Below are 18,000 nucleotides of genomic sequence, written 5' to 3' on the forward strand. Positions count from 1 at the left end.
CACGGAGCATTAGTGTACTTTGCATAAATGAGTATAAAATAACAAATTTTAAAAATTAGAAAACCGCAATTTGGCTACCTTTTGCACTTTTATAATTTTTACACCGAATCTGCAGCGCAGAATTTTTGATTCGTGGTTGGTAATAACATGAAAGATATAGCGACTCATGGCTCAAGTTTTCTACCCATTTTACCCATACCATTGTAATGGTATGGCTCTATTTCCATACGTGTACTTGTAATTGGCGTCCATGTTTAACCACATAAGCTGATAATCTTTTAAAATGCTCAAAGAATGTCAAGGGTAATTATTTAAGCAAAAATAAATGTCCAAGCTGATTTTAAATGCTATTTTCGGTGTTGCGTTGCGTTTCGTTTTTCTGTTTTCTTTTAAAAAATTGTTTTTCAATTCTAATGGCATTTAATTCAAGCACTCAAACACTCAATCACATCTCACATCAATCAAAAGCTTAACTTAATTGAGCCATCAAGATGATTTTCCCCAATTGTAATTAAATCTTCACCTTTCGCGGCTCTTCTCTCCATTCATTCATTAGTTGGTTTCGTTCAGACATTCTTCTCTTTCTCTTTGGGTCGTCTCCTATGGCTCTCCAACTGTAGAGCGACCAAAAAAACATCCGTCGGGGCATTAGCAACAATAGCCAAAATCGCTTTGTCATCGGCCGAAAGGAGAGCACGCCACTAATGAGCAATTGGCAGCAGCAGCAGCAGTAGCCCATGATGGGAGCATGCACGATGGGTTGGAGGAGGGTTCATACCACCACCTATTCCCATTCCCATTAACCATTCCCATTAACCATTCCCATTTAACATTCCCACCCTCCACCTGATTCCATTAGAAAAAACCAACTGAAAATGCTCTTTGTCGTCGCTTCATTATCTAAAGTATCTTCTGCTCTCCATCTCTGGAGTGCCGCCACAACAGCTAACAGCTGGTCTCGTTTTTAATACCCTGTAAAATCGTGCAGCAACAGGTGTTCCAGAAACTATATGAAGCGGGAATAATAAATGTTAAGTAGGGTGTTTGTCTCGTCTTACATTACGTTTGCAACTTTTCGAGATTCTTGCGTGTCCCAAGTCGAAGAGCTGCTTGACTGGTCCATTGTTTCCGCACCTCTCTCGCTCGTTTTCTTTAGTTAGGCTGAGCTTAAAACAATAGAAGACACACACTTAGACATATGTTTACACACACACATGCATGTAAATGAATCTGTGTGAAGTTCGTTCACCATTTCACCTAATTTTCGATGGGTTTTTGTTTTGATTTGTGGGTTCGGTTCCGTTTCTTGTGATCCGTCTGTTCTCTTCTGCTCATTTGTGCACTCTCTCTCGGTCTCTCTATCTCTCTCGATTGAAACAATTTCTTTGTTCGCTTCAAACGTAAGGGTGGTGGGGCGTGGCAGCTGGAGGATGCACTTGCTCCGCTTGGTTTGGCATTACCCACCACGTGGGCCATGTTCGTTTGCGCTTCGTTGACCTCAAGGTCACAACACAGCCATCACTCCCTAGGTATATTTCGCTCTCCCTGTCTTCTCTGCAATAAACCAACTAACTCTCTCTTTCTTTCTCTTTAATTAAACTCCAGTCCATCTGACGCCATCTGGCAAGTTCAGCGGCAATGACACAATAGCGCCCTCTGTTGATAAGTAGATGAACGCTATGCTCGGGTAATGTAAAACTGTATTTACAGATTCTATGAATCTAAAACTGTGATTTCTTAAGGCCAATATCTGTATGAAAAGAATTATAATTTGTTTAAACTTTGATTTCCTTTGTTTTAAACACTAGTATTAATAGTTTCTCTTACGGAAAGAAACGTGTTTTCTTTGAATCTCAAATGCAATTCTTCAACCAGTGGCTGGCGCCATCTGCGCATCTAGGCTAGTAAGCTTCAGAGCGCCACCTAGCGCCGTGTGTGCCGTCTTGTATGAGGTTTAAATTGTGTAGATGGCGGCACTTGCTTGACAAATTTCCCTGGCTTATCTTTTGTTTTTGTTCCGTGCGTGGGGCGGAACTGCGAGGGGTGCTTTTGTTGTTTTGTTGTTTTTATATGTGTTGTGCCTGCCTCATCGCCATCGACATAAATAATTGATTAGTTTTTAGCATTTGTGGCCCTACGGTCGGTCGCCCTATTTTTGTCGTTTGTTGCAACACAGCACACCAGCACATCCCATCGATTGATAAGATATGCCGCGTCTCTCCACCCCACCCTCAATGGATTCAAACTGGAATCTCTGCATTCTGAGCAGCTAGCCATAGTGCCACTGCCACTGCCACAGCCACATCACGATTCACTGCACCCATGGCATGTGTCGGCTCTCGGTTTGCATTTCATTTGTCAATTGTTGTTGTCGTGGCCGTTGTCAGCGTTGTCCTCTCCACCCCCCGGTCGTTCAACTGGGTCATCTGTGGCATGCCTTCTTAACTTACCCCACCAATTTATTAACAACCAATTCTAGTTCTAGTATCGCTTCATTGTACACTCTCTTGCCTTCACTCCATTCAATTAGCTCTTATCTCTGGTGGTTGCTTTGCGTTCCTTTCGCTTACCTGCAAATGGAAAATGAAAAGAAAAATTCATTTTAGTTGCTTGTGATTAGAATTTCGTTGTGGTTTTGGGTATTTTTGGGGTAGGCTTGGGGCAAAGTAGAGCACAATATTTGTGAGGCACACGTGTACCCCCGCACCTTCGGCAACATATCGCGGCGGGTAACCCAATTTTCTTCAATCAATAAATGCGTACATACCCGCCGATACTTTCTGATATTAGTACAACAAAATAATAACAATAACTAGGTTAAGTATTCCACTATAGATAACAAAATAGATTTGTTCTACTTAATTGTATGTGTTTTATGAATCTTTATATTGATTATTATAATATTTAGGGCGCCAGAACGCGGCGGGAAATTCGGGAATCGAGAACTAACAATTTTAATCTTTCTATGCACATATTTTCCTATGGTTTCTCAAATATTTCTCCTCCCCTTCCAGACGCCTCCTCTACCGTAAGCAACGGCATTATTCAAACGGAATCAAACAAAAAAATAAAAATAAAGCTTTGGCTGGCAAACATTTCTGGGACTTCATGCAAGGAGGTGAGGGAAATGTAAGCGTCATGCATTGGGAGCATTGCCCCCCACACCACCTCCCCCACACCAACTTGTTGCATTACCCTCCCCTGCACTCCTTCTCCTGTTCCTGCTATGAGGCATTCCCCTTAATTCTCTCCCCCACATCTTGCTCTGACTTCTCTTCCACGTCTCATTTCATTTGACACTCGCTGAATCTCTCCCCTTGTGTGGCTTCTCTCCCTCCATCACCCCTCCTCTCTTAAGTGGATTTGCTGTGGCTGTGGCTGTTGCTGCCACTGCCACTGCGTGCGCTTTATTAGCCACCGTGCACCAGTTGGCGTCATGTCTGGGGTCTGCTCCTCTTTTGTCTTGCCACAAAAAGCGGCAGCCGCAGAGACAGCGAAAGGGGCGGGGGGGAGTTGTGCGACAGAAAGAGAGACAACAAAAAAAAGAAAGAAAAATGTTTTTCTAATGTCAAAGACACGATCAATTACAAGCGGCTTAAGTCGGTGGCTCGTGACTCGCTTTTTTTTTTGCTGTTGTTGCTGTTGCTGCCATCGTGTGTTGCGGGTGGGGCGGCTGCCTGCCCCGTAATCATGGGAGTTGCAGCTCCCCCTCCCCGGCTGCACTCTTGGGGCACGGCACTTTGATTTGACACGCAGTCCGCAAAGGGAAACGTGAGCGGAATTGCCAGTGGCAGCAGAAGGAGGATCTGGATTAGAGGGCTTAAGTGTGGTTGCGGAGGAGGGGAAGGAGGAGAGGAGAGCCCAACCCATGGCCAAACCCCTCCCTTGACATTTTAGAGGGAATGTCATGTGTCGTCTCTGGCGTTATTTATGGATCGACTTGCTCTGAATATTAATACATATTCTGGATAGCAGCGGAGCAGCCGCAGAGGGAAGAGGATCCTGGGGACAAGTGGCAGATTTCATGCCCACATTCCTGGATGGCATTCATGTCCTGTGGCACTAATGATTCGGCACTATTTGTCGGCCATTCAATTCGCTTTTCATTTTCATTCATTCCCATTCATTCGTCGTTCGTTTTTCGTCGCTTTTTGGGCAAGTCATTTAGCGCCAACGTAACAAATCCGACCAAAAAGGTGACCCAGAGACAGACAACAACACAAAAACTTCAAAGAAACAAATAGCTCGCTCTCGTGCCACACTCCACTCTACGGCTACTCAACTACAAAATGTCTCAATTGGCAAAGCAGATTAGTCGTCGTCTTCCATGGCGGAGGGAATCCTCCACTATAGTGTGGAGTAGCTCCACTAGGAGATGCTCCTTACACACTCCTTGCTCCTCTTATTGGAGCAGCTGTATTCTATCCCATAGTAGATAAAAGCAGAGACTGGGAGACCTAGAGACCTACGGCCACAATTAAAGGGTGTCCCACTATCACGACGAATAAAAAGCTAAACGAAACAGAAAAAAAACAAAACAACGAAAATCGAATCGGATATTGCGCAAGCGCCATTTTCTTGTTTTTATTTTGTGTTTTGTTTTTTAATGTGTGTGAATTTCCGCAATGCCGCTTCCACAGCTAAGGGCAGGGGGGGTCAGGCCGCGGCAGGTCAACAAAAGTTCATTACAAAAAGCTTCGCTGTCCAATTATTGAGTTATGCAAAAGCATCGCGCGACCGAGATTGAAGAGAGCTAAAGAGAGAGAGAGAGAGAGAGGTGGCAAGAGCGAGAGATGACAATACAACGGAAACGCATTTCGATGTGCTTTTCAAGGCAAACAAGCCACAGCTGAGGCTGAGAGCTGAGAGCTGTAGTTGTAGCTGTAGCTGGAGTCGCAGCATCACTCAATCAATCAATCAATCAATCAAGTGAGTAAGTGAGCTGCCATTTCCCCCCGTCTCTCTTTTTGTGTGGGATGCCAACCCCCTTCGAGACCAACGAGCAAACAAAGAGATAAAACCCAACAATAAACGGTGCATTGGTAACTGAATTCCCCTTTTGGGGAATTCCTCTCTCTCTCTTTCTCTTTCAGTGATCCCTATGTACATTGCTGCTGCTGTTGGTGGGGGAGAGCAAGAACCAAGCAGAGAGCCACGGGCAGCAGCAGAACAAAAAGCAAAGATCCAAGAAGAATAAGAAGAAGAAGGCAGGCAGGCAACGCACAGCGTGTGCGTGTGTGTCTGTGTGTGTGCCAGAGAGACAGCCACACAGGTATCCAAAACAATATAATTTATTGTTTGCGGAATTGAAAGACCCAAGACGACATCAAGAACTCGCGGGGGGCAGAAGATTTACATGAATGTCGCATGACACACACACACAAACACACGGCAACTGTGATCGGATGGAAGGGGTACAGTGGAAACTCATATTTAATATACATTTTCAAATAAAAATAATGTTAATAAGAGTGTTGTGTTTTTTGTTTAGAGAGAGATCTGCATGAACAGATTAGATTCGGCCAACTATCAGCTTTCCACTTGCACATCCATTCTATATTTGTCCCACTGTAGTTCAGTAGAAAGCGTTAAATGAAAGCTTCCTTTCATCTGCACAAAATGAAGAAAAACAAAGATACGAGCCAAGAAGAGCAGTTCAGAAAGAGAGAGAGACGACAAAAACAACAAACAAAAGGATCTCGCGATTTCATGCTAAATGACACTTGAGGAGTACTGCTGTGTGGCATAGTGTACTGTACTACAAAGAATACACAACACACGCACAACAATAACCCTTTCTATTCCATATTCCATATCATATTCCTTTGTACGCACTAACGCACCGCATCCCAGCACTCTCTTCCCAGTCGACAAGTGACGCGTGGGGGAGAGCTCCGAAAGGTACCGAAAGAGAATGCCCCTCCCTAACCAGCGCTGCATCAGGTCAACATTTTCCAATTCTAGGAAATTCCCTCAATGTCTCTGGCGACAGCACATTAAAAAGAAATTACGAGAGTGGAAGGGAAGTTTATGGGCATGGGCACGGAAATCTTCTCTACCCTGGGATCATAAAATGTCCGCCGTTTATGGGCTGGATTACGAGTTGCGACCTCTCCTCTACGGCTACGGCTGCCCGCAAGAGCACCAACCGCAAAATCAGGAACCAGGAAATCGCTATTTTGTGCAGAAAAATGTCTAAGAATTTGTGTACGTTTTTTTTTTGTATAGAAAAAAGTGCAAAAAAGCTTAAATTTCTATGTTACTTCTTGAAACACGCAGACCCTGGACACCTAAATCCCTGAACCGCAAACCGATGACCCTGGGGATGTCGTAAGTTCATTAAATTAAAAACAAACAACACGGCAACAAAATCAAGAAATAACACTTATCAAATAAGCAAAAAAAAGAAAATAAAATACAACCCAAATAATGAACAAAGAAAACAAGCCTCAGCAGAACTATGACAAGCTGTTTTTTATATAGAAATAAATTGTTTGTTGTTTATTGTTCATGGAAGTGAAATTAAAAGCCCAAAAATGGTTACAACAGAGAAGCGGAGGAAATGAAATAAATGGAAAGTCTTTGGTGACATTTAAGCAATAAATAATGCCTGAACGGCAAGAGAAACACAGAAAGAGACAGAGAGAGAGAAGAAAAGTGGACTATGGAAATTGTTTGTCTGTGGACCGAACGTCCGACCGAATTTGTTAACTAATCACAAACCGAACCGAAAGCGTGTTGAAAAATCTCTCTTATTGATTGAACCAATTGGTCTCCCAAATGTTTGTACAAATATTTTCGTTTACTGCTGAACCCATAAGAAGTTCCCCTTTGTACAATCTCTCAACATTCAAAGAAATGTCACAAGGGATACCGTCGACAAAAGAAGGGCATTTAGTTGTAGTTGTTTTTGAAATTTCAAGGCCAAAGCAATTGCTGTTGTTGTTGTTGGGGCATGTGGGTGCACACAAATCAAACACGCGCTCAATTGGAACACCGTCGTCCGCCATTTGCCAAGTTTGTCGCCTCAGTCTTTTGTAAGCACAAGAGAGACTGTGGTGAGAGCAGAGAGAGAGAGAGAGCAAGACCATTTGGAGAGCGCGAGCTCAACCACATGGAATGCAAAAAGAGAGAACGAGATGGAGAGATCATCGCCCCCGCCGCAAATTATTTAATTAATTAAGCGCACAGAGGGGTGTGTGAAGTGGGAATAAGAAGAAGGCAGGCAGCACACGGCAAAATGCGCAATTTCTTAGGCGTGGCAACCACATGCGGGTTAGAGAGAGAGACAGAGTGGGAGAGAGGATTAACGCTGCGGTTCTCTCTGTGTTGTGCCTCTGCTTGTGTTGTTTCTCATACATTTTTCTGATTCAAAAGCTTGCACGTGCAGCGCCTACGAAAATCGTCTGAGAAATGTCCAGTAACCAACCATTCGACTAATGGCTACCCAGTAATAAAGTCCTTTTATCTATTATTTAATCTTATGTATCAGAAATGCATGGAGCAGCTACTCAATAGATAAACTCTTTCACACGCCACAACTACAGGGTATGCAGCACAAACAACAAGAATGTAAAAACCAAAGCCGCCAAAGCCACACCAGAGTTCCACCTCTCCCGCCTCCTTCTTGGCATCTTCTGCTCTCTTGGAATCGGGCAACCTTTGGCGATGGCCTTCATCAGCATTCTTGCGTTCTTCCTCTCTCTTTCTCTCTGTCTCTTACCGCTCCTACTGTCTTTCGGATGATTCATTTATTAAAGTTTCGCATGGCTTTTCGTTGTTGTTGCCATGTTTGCTTTTCTTAGAGGGAAACACCTGGATAAATAAATAGGAAATACAGCAGCGACCCGATACGATCCGACTCTTTTTTATGTGGAAATGTGAGTCAACGTAAATATGACTTGGTCCCCCGACGACTGACTGCTACGCATATGCGTTCTGACAAAATGTTTATGGACATATTTATGTGAATAATACATATGGACATATGTACATACATACATATGTACATATGTATTTATGTATTTGTACATCATCTTTTTAACATTAATGAATCCCGATTGTTCGCTTGACTTCAAGAATACTTAATTTTGTTCCTAGAATTATCCACTTTTCAGCAGTCGAATACTTTTATGTACAGTGCATATTAGTGCCTGACCTTACACAAAGCTCTCTCTCTCTATGCAGGTTGCTCTCTTCGCTGTTTCTGTTTCTGCTGCTGTTGCGTCTGCCGGGAAAGCTCTACTTAATTCCAATTAATTCCGTTAATTCAATGCACACGATACTGAAGCCACACGCTTTTCTGTGTATATATTTTAGTACATATTTTGCTTAAATTCCTTTCTTTCAGTATCGATTCTCAATAGGTTCAGATATATTAACGACATAGCCGCAATAACAAATGAAATCTGAGCAACGGCTGGGATATCATAAGCATCTGTATGTACACATTTATCGTAATTTTTTATCACCAAAACGTGAGCGACGTTCTGGGTTTGAGATTGTTGTTGCGATATTTGTTTTTTATGACGAGAAACCAAATGATATAATTTCAGCAGAAGTTTTCTTGGTTTTCGGTTACGCGGCGGGCGAGCGAGCTGCCAGCGTCGGGAATTCAACGGAAGAATCGAATGGCTAAAGCAGAGAGAGAGAGAGAGAAAAGGAACGAAGGAAATAAAGTGCAGAGCGAAAATGTTGAGCAACGTTAAGTTACCGTTTTATAGCAAGAGAGTATTGGGTCTCGTGTGTGTGCTTTATGACGATGACTGGCTATGGGGTATGGGTATCGTATGTTGACCCAAGAGCCAACGCCAACCCTTTTGGCAAATACTGGACATACACTCTTCCACACATGGTTTATATATCAGCCATGTGTGATCGGTTACACGGTTTATGGGGTTCAGATAAACATACAGATGTACATTCATACATAATATGCCACATGCCACATGCACATATGTACACTCATAATGGCCTAAAGCTTCTGGTTATATGCTGAGACCGTGCATATTTTGCGCTTACTCATTTCCCAAAAACGTCACGTTGTTGCACAGCAGAATATGGGGCCACCGTTGCATGAGGGAAGGGGACTGGGCATGGGGGATCAGGAGCTGCTGGCTGGCTGGCTGACTGTCACGCCCACTTCGGACAACGGACTCTACTCTGCCCGACTCTAGTCACTGACCGCCACAGATCGCTGCATTGTTTTGTCTTTGTTTGTTTTGTTTGACTTTTCCGTTTGTTCGGATGGCACAACAAAAAACACAGAAAACAAACAAAACTTGTTTTAAACAAATGAAATGAAAAAATATAAACTAATAACACTAGTAAGTCTGCAGCCCAAATAAATATACAAATATAACACAAATAAATACAAATAAAATAACAACAAAACGAATTCATTTCGAATAAATTAATTGAGTTGTTAAGAGAAAATTTGAATATAAACTGATGTTAAGTTATAATTAAAGTAATATTTTGTAAAAAAAAAAACATGTTTAACTAATTCTATCTCCCAAGTCCCACAAATATGGTAAAGAAACCATCAAAATTCGGTTACACGAGTTAATTATTATGAGTTTTCATACGAAAACTGTTTCTGGTAATCGCACACCGTAAAAGAGGTAAAGGTTGAGAGTTCACCATTCATCGGCTGATAATTTCAAATATGATTATTCAAAAAAACCTTCCACTGTTTGGGGAAGAAATAAATGAAGAAATAAATGAAGCTTGAAGGTTGGAAAAACCTGCACTTGACCCCGGGTTACCCTTCATTGGAGCCCCATAGCCCCGCCCTACGCCCATCTGCACGACATGCACTGCTTGAATCGGAAACCCCTGGAACGGCCTCTGCCCTAGAGCCAACAAATTAATTCGAATGATATTCGGTTGGAATTATTGGGTGCAACGAGGGTCAGGAGACAGACAGGGGGAGGGGAGTGTGGGAGTGGCAGTGGGGGTGGGTCAGTGGGCTTATATTTTCCATGTTTCCGCTCTTTGGGCTAACGAAACGTCAATAGTTAAACAAAAATTAACAAATTAATTTGTTGTTTGCCTTTTGTTGCCAGGAAGTTGCATGCCACAGAAACAGAATAAAACAGCAGCTGTCCCACCACCGCTCTCTCCTCCCTCTCTATGGAAATGCCACCCTTATGTCAATACCAGGCGCCAGGGTATCGCTACCAAAAGGTAAATCGTCTCAAATGCATCCCAAAAACGGAAGCAAAAACCCAAAACCATCTGGAGCACACGCACCAGGCACACACCAAACCAAACCACACCCAACCACCGTGCACCACACCACACCACACCACACCACACCACAGGAATATGCCACCAAACAATTGCAGTAAACAAACAAAACGAATAGACTACTCTAACGACTAGAACATACCCCTCAGAGCTAAGCAGAAGAAAGGAATGCACAAAAAACGATGAGGAACGTTGTGGCACGCGTCTAACTCCGCGGCACGACTTGTCCACCCGTTACTCATTCAGTACACAAAACTAGTATGTGTATCCCCAAACTCTTCGAAGACTGCGTATACAAAATAATAGTGGTAGAATTACAGATATTCCTGTATAGGGTATGTGGAGAAGAAGAACGACAATGGGAGCGGTAAGGGATAGATAGACAAACAGACACACGTGCGTGCGTGACCGAAAATAGATACTCAATTAGTGTGGCAATAAAACGTTTTGTAATTCTAGAAGGGAACAATATGCATATGCATATGCATGCCGTGGCCCCAGCTCCTGCAACAGACAGAACATAAACAGCAGCCATCTATGCATGTCTGTCGTTGCCATCCCAATTCCAATTCAATCCCCACAAAAATCGTGCAATCGTGCTAGGAAAATGGACAACAAATGTAAGTCAAATACATTTTTGTATAATAGCCCAATTCCATCTTCATCCTTTGTCTGCTTCTCCTTCTGCTTTAATGCCTTGCATTCCACAAAAGAAGAGAGCAAACGACACGACAACAGAAAGGAAATGGATAATGGACAGCGTAGAGATCGTAGAGAGCGGTGCGGTGGAGCAGTGGGAAAAGGGGATCAAGTGCAGTCTATAAGCAATGCCACAATTTATCAAAGCTGTAAGCATCCATGAATATTTCTCATCCATTTTTAACGCATATTCAAACATCCTTGGGGTGTCGCTCAAAGTTTCAGAGTTCTAAAGTGGGTCTTGCCCTAAAAACCTCCCTGAAATGTATTTTATTTATTGGTAGAATTTCACAATTCAACTGGATTTTATTTTGCTTGTTTTTAGACCTTTTTTTTACTACTAATCGATAGATTGGCTGTGGGCGTCTCTTCGATTATTATTACTACGACGATTGTGAGTGGGTGTCGCTGTGGAAATTATTTTCAATTACCAGAAGAACACACAAAAGTACGGGAGAATGGAGAGAAGGTTAAATATAAAACTGAAACAAAACAAAAACATCAGAGTACGCTCGTAATTCAATTGAATTTCTCGCTCCTAATTTGGTATCTCGATTGCCACACAGAGGGAGAGAGCGAGAAACAGGGAGAGAGCTAGACGATGAATCAGCAAAGCCCACAATGCACTGCAATAATAATAAGAATAATATTATCTAGTGGCTTTATGTGTACATATGTACATATGTATTGTATCTGTAGATATGTCTCTATAAATACTAGTAGAAAATGACGCAGTCAACTGATATTTTTGCTAGGCCAGACATTACATGTACATATTCAGGTTGCTGTCATGACAACCGACAAAACAGCAACAGAAACTATTATTACGAGTACGACGAGTATGGGCTGCAGTCAACCCTCGCACACACACTCGCACGCGGGCCCGGCCAGCAGCGCACAGAGTTCTGTAGTACAGTGCTACCTGGCTCTGGGTAGCCAAAGGAGGAGGAGGTGGAGTAGGGGCCCCCTCACCGATGCGTGTCAGCGGCATTGTGAGGCGACACTTGAAAAGCAGATTCATTTTTTGTTTTCGATTTATAAATGGAGCATTATTGGTGGAATAATTGTTTTAATTATTAATAATAATAGTAGAGAATTGCATGCATTTCCTTGGCATTCGCAATACGTTTCGTGGCATGACCGGCATAAAAATATGTCGGAATTCAATTAGTTTTATATCCATGGCCCTGCACTGTACTTTAGTTTTTAGTGAAGCGAAAAACATTGAAACTCAATTGATTTTTGTTTCTCTCTTTCCGCCAAAGACAGAGAAAGCAGAGAGAGAGATATAGAGTGTGGGGGGGGGGAGAGATTAGATAACAGCAGAAGATAGCAGCAAGGAAGAATAAGTATAATAGAATAGGTAAGGGAAGTGTGTGTGAGGCAGGTCGTAAAATATCTTCCATGGTTCGGTGGCTCTTCTTCGTCTTGTTCTGGTGGTCAGTGTCTCTTCGGTGCCTCCATAATTGGCTTTCATTTGTCCATGGATTTTTGCTTTTCCCTTTTCAATAATATTTAACATGGAGAAAAGCAGATAATAAATGAAGGCGAGGTGGCAGGGCAAATGCAGTTGGAACCCTGAACCAGTGGCTATTTCCTTCTTAGATTATTTTGGTAATTTATTCTCAGTTTTGAGGTAAAATAAAATCGATTCAGTTGCCCGAAAATTGTAACGTTCTCCTTCCTCCAGCAACAACAAAAATCACAAGCGAAATTCCAAGCGAAATTCCATTGACCATAAAAAAAAAGAAACTTCTCAAGGTGTTTGCTGCTTGGATTTATTGATTATTTACCCCGCTGCTCCCTCCCCCCGTCACCGCTTACTTATTGTCGTTCCACATTCCACCAACAGTGGGGAATGGGAGGAGGAGGTGCCGTGCTGTAGGTGCTAGCTGCTACCATATTTTCATTCTAATTGTTGGCTTAAACCAATTAGAGCGCACTCAAAATACACTAACAATTAACCGTGGACGTGAGAGTAGAAAAATCTACGAAATATTAAGTGCAAAAACTACATCTATGAAAGAGACAGAGACAGCGACAGAGAGAGAGAGAGCATTGCTGGTGGATATTTCTTGTTATGACTACAACAAAAACAAAAATTTACAAATTGTTCAAAACTGGTTTTTGCTGCTGCTGCTGCTGCTGCTGCTGATGCTGGCTGTTGCCACTTAATGCCAAGAATTTCAGCGGGCAGCCCCACACAGAAACAGAAACAGAAACAGCGACAAGAAAAATGCTCAATGAATTTTTTGTTGCTGTTTTTGTTGTTGTCGTTGTTAAGCTTTGCTTTTTTCTGTACCCTTTTTGGTCACACGGAGGCATGCGGTTTTTTTTTCCTTTATTTTCACCTTTGCTTTGGCTTAAAGGGTATGTGTTTAGTCGGCTAAGATTTTAGTCATCCCCACCCCCACCCAGTTGCAGCATGCAAGCAAATGAGCAAATTGCATGACGAGACGGCAAGAGGAGGACAGTTTCTACCAGTCCCCTCCGTCCACGCTTTTGTTTTCTGTTTTATATTTAATTTGTTTGATAAGAAATATCGAAACGCCCACTGAAGCTGCGCTCAAACAAAGGGACTCTGGGATGGGAGACATCGGAGATGAATCAGAGAACATCACGGGGTAATCATAGAAGAAGAATTTAATTTAAAATCCTAAATCACTACACCCCCAACCAATCACTACACTACTCGAAACCCTTTCGGAGTGCACTAATAATTCCTTAATAAACCCAACCGCAATGCAGCATTCAACATTCGGATGTCATATCAAATATCCAAAGCTTCCAGAGCTCTCTCTGCATTCCACAGATACTGGGTACAAAATGGAACCCCCACAAGATGCCAGCCAGATACATATGTACATCCCACGACTGCACTTGGCACTGGCAGCAGCAGCAGCAGCAACAGCCGCTAGAGCACATGCCAAATATACTCGCACAGCATATTTTTCAATGCTATTGAGAACTCTATACTTGGTAGTATCGTGTATCTAGATTCTAGAATATGCAATTGCAAATTGGTTTCAATCTGTTTCTTCCGCGGTGCTCTGGGGCACATGCCCGAAACAAAAGATAAGAAAAACCAGAACCAAAAACAAAAGCAAATAATTAAAAAAAAACCCAAAAAAACCATGACGAATGGGAAGCAAATAAAAAAGAAAACCGAAAATATAGCACAGCAGCTGCAACAAAACGGCATCGAAAGAGGAATTGTAGAAATACTATAATAATAATAGTATCTTTTATATACGGGAAAGAGATCGGGTGGGAAGAATTCCAAAATGCAAAAAGCTGGAAGAGACATTTGATTTTTGTTGAGTTTGCAAAAAAAACGCTTGGTACGGCCAGTAAGGGAGGGGGTGTATCATTTAATTGCATAATTAGCAAGTTTGAGATATTTTGTTGGGTGCTTTGTGTGTGTGTGTGTGTGTGCGTGCTTGAGTTTTGGCGTTTTTTGGTTTGGTCTGGAATTGTCCGGGTTTTCGGGTTCCGTGCCGCCGCACACGTGATCACGAAATGGAAAGCGTCTCAGTCTCATCTCTTGCTTCTTCTTTAGTTTATTTTCGCTGCATTTTTCACAGCTGACACAGTTTCACGTCTTTTTGCGGCCAGACAATCCGACAATCAGACAATGGATGCAAGCCGAACCGCATGGACAAAAATTCACACAGGTTGCACCGGAAATGGAGCCCTACTGGAGCGAGCACATGAGTATCCCAGCCCAGCCACATAATGACTTAATCAAAAGGGAAAAGCTACAGCTCAAAATCATTATTAGAGATCGCTTCGCATCCCCTGGGCGCTCTCCCACCACGCCCCATTCGAAAATTGATTTCAAATTTCGAGTTCCCTGGAAAAGCCAAACCTTTTTTGATTAATTATATTACTCGTAGGATCTCCGAACCGAAACCCCAACACAGACAAATTTCCCATTAATTAGGGTTCCCACAACTACAGATCTGCCCCATGCCCCATGCACCATGCACCATAGAGCAGCAGTGCATCTCATCTGCACACCCCAAGCCCCCACCCTTTGCCACACGCTGTTTCGGGTTACCTGTCGCTGCGCTCTATTTTTTCCCCCTCTCCCACACACCTACCACTCCACGGTTACTGCGGCTGTAACGCGGGGTTCAAATGGGTTCAGCGAGATATCAAAAATGTTCTTTTGATTGCTGCTTGCCTTTTTCTCTTACATTATTATAATTCTCATGCTTATTTTGGATCTTCTTTTCGTCGTCTCTTTCTTTCTTTTCGATTTGTTTGTTGTTGTTATCATCTCTTCCAAATTCCTCTTTTTTCGGTGTTTGTTTTTATGGCTCACTCACTCTACCTCCAATCTTCTCCCGCTCCCTCTCTTGCTCACTGTCTTATCATTATTCAAATATTTTACCTACACACACACACACCGTCATGCACCGTCTTCTTCTTCTGTCACTCTTACTGTTTGTTGCCCTCTCATCTTTGTTTCTTGTCTCTGTCTCACCGCAGAGCGCCGACCGAGGGGCTGGCTCCCCTTCATTCTAAAGAAGAACCTTTTTTGTGTGTGTCTTTCGGGTCTTTCGATTCGGGCTTCACTTTATTTATATTTTTATGTAATTACTCTCCTTCTCAAGTGCAGCGTTTCCGCTGACGAGCAATGGAGGGGGTGGTAATGGTGGTGGGGGGCCTTCTTACCTTTCCGGCTGCCTTGATGTAGCGCCGCGTTGCCTCCTTTACCAGTTCGCTGACGAGAAGTTCTCCGTGGCCGCAGGGCACCAGAATGCGCACATCGCCGAAGCAAACGGTAACCTTCATTTCGTTTGTATTGCTTTAGTATTGGTATTTTTACACTTTACAGTTTTGTTGTTGTTGTTGCTGCTCTTGCTATTTATGCACTTTCTATTTCACTCACACGAACGAACATGTATTTCGTTGTTGTTTTAGTAATTATTAATTATATTAATAATAATGCACGCGTTTTTTTCCAATGGAATGCTCCCTCTTCTTTATGCTTGTCTGCCCGCTGCCGCTACTGCAGTTTGTTGTTGGCATCCTCTCTCTCTCTCTCTGCTTCTTGTTCGTGGTTTTTCGGTTTTCGGTTGTTAGAGAGGCAGCTGCAGCACAGGAGAAGAGTGATCTAGCGTGCGAGCGAGATGGCCTGCTAGTCGAACCAAAAAGGACTTGGACGTCGCTGCCGCTACTTCGGCGCACTTGACAGCTGTACAACTACAACACACCTCTATTCTCTCTGCGTATATCTTTCTCGCTCACTCTCACTGAGTGCGATCGTGGTGTGTTTGTGTGTGCGTGTATGGCTTTACCTTGCGCTCTCAATTGAAGGATGCACGCGTCAAAGAATTATTTTGTGGCTTCTACGACTCTCTTTGCCTTGCCATTCATTTACTTAGCATATTTCACTGTTTTTGTCGCTGTTGTTGCTGCTGCTGTTGCTGTGGGTTGCATGAATCACACGCGCGCACAAAACGAGTTACAACAACACGAAAGGCAAACAACAACGGGCCAAGATCATCGGAAACGTCGTAACAAAACGCGCGTCACACCAGCAAAAAAAAAACAACTACTGTATACACAAATATACGTATATATCTGCAATAATCTGCTTTTTTAGTCGATTGCCGCGGCCCCCAGCCAGAGCTGCAGTTCTCCTTTGTGCTGTTTTAGCCGTGGCTTTTAGTTGTATTTTGGCCACAAACTGCTACCAAGATTTGGCGCATAGATTCGGCTCGATCATTGTCGTTGTCAGCGTTGCGGTTGCTGTCGTCGTTTTTCGTAGTGGGCTGGCTCCACACTTATTGCCTTCTTAACGTATTATTTAAACTTAAAAAAAAACTAACAAAAATTGACGAGCCGCTGCCAGTTAAACATCGCGCGAGAATTGTTTTTTTGTATTAATCGACGATGAATCCGCATTGACCAGGTACTTCATTTCGATGATGGGGCTGTCGATATTTTCTTGACAAGCGTATGTTCGGTGTTTCTGTCGATATTTGTTGCCATCGATGGTTGTTGATGGGGGCATGCAAGGTGTTGCATTGGAAATGTTCTTAATATGAGGCTTAGATAAAAAGTGTAGTCGTGTCTTTTTGTTGGTGTTTCTGGCTTTGATTTTCTGTAAACAAACGTTATCATAGGTTCGGTTAATTTATTTATGACCTTTACGTTCTTTGCACTCCAGTCGAAACCCAGTGCCATGGTTTGACAGGAATTTCATTATAAATTTAAGCAAAATAAATTCGTTTGGTTTTTAATATTTCCTTGTACTCGTTGTTCAATACCGTTTGAGCTTTTATTTAAACTTTTCTGATTACTTCATCGAATGTTAGAGGTAAATTAAATATTTGTTGCCTACACTAGTGGAATTTTCCATGTTGAGGTGGATTTCGTCTGATAAGTATGAATTTGATTCATTGCTCTTCAGAGCCTTTAAGGCGCCTTGACTATCACAGATAATTACAGTTTTACTGTATCTTTTTATATTAGATACATTTACTGCCGTTAATACTTCGTTAATAATACAGATGAGGAACTATTTTAATTTTCAACTATAGCTATTGTTACTAGGCTAATCTAGGATACCTACACTATTTCCTCCATCGATTGTGGCCATTATCGATGTTTTCCCAGCCCGAGTTTCCAGCGGAACTATCGATAAAGTGTATCAACATATACCTTCTCATTTTAAAAATATACCGTAGTCTTAAATCATATTCCTCGATATTGATGTTCTATTTGATTTTACTAGCTTGCAAAAAACTTTTATCACTGAAAAAATAATTTAATCCGATTGAAGAATAAATTCTGCATAAGGGTGATGTCTTCATCACGAGGTTTCCTCACAACTCTGCTCTTTATTACCTTATTCAGTTACATCTAAAAATATACCACTAGTACTAATTGTACCAAAAATACTAATTGCATCGGTTACAATTCAAATAACTAACAATAAGATTTGCTAGCTTTCATGAATTCCTTTTATTGGAATGTTTTAAGTTTAAAAGTGTTAATTTAAAACTAAAAAGAATATCAAAGAATACAACATAAAAA

At 42.2% G+C, this 18,000-nt stretch overlaps 1 protein-coding gene across 2 annotated transcripts in view; it reads right to left on the reverse strand.

Annotated features, from left to right (window-relative positions):
- LOC117899419 (partitioning defective 3 homolog) overlaps window positions 1–16,846 on the reverse strand; it is a 38,988-nt gene extending 22,142 nt beyond the window's left edge. The window contains exon 1 of one of the 2 annotated variants that reach the window (XM_034809423.1): window positions 15,631–16,846. In XM_034809423.1, coding sequence (XP_034665314.1) covers window positions 15,631–15,750 — 120 coding nt within the window. In that variant the 5' untranslated portion in view covers window positions 15,751–16,846. The remainder of the gene's footprint in view (window positions 1–15,630) is intronic. The other variant, XM_034809455.1, reaches the window with a different exon arrangement.
- Between the last annotated feature and the right edge of the window lie 1,154 nt (window positions 16,847–18,000).

Source organism: Drosophila subobscura, chromosome A, assembly GCF_008121235.1.
Source record: "Drosophila subobscura isolate 14011-0131.10 chromosome A, UCBerk_Dsub_1.0, whole genome shotgun sequence".
NCBI classification, from domain to species: domain Eukaryota; kingdom Metazoa; phylum Arthropoda; class Insecta; order Diptera; family Drosophilidae; genus Drosophila; species Drosophila subobscura.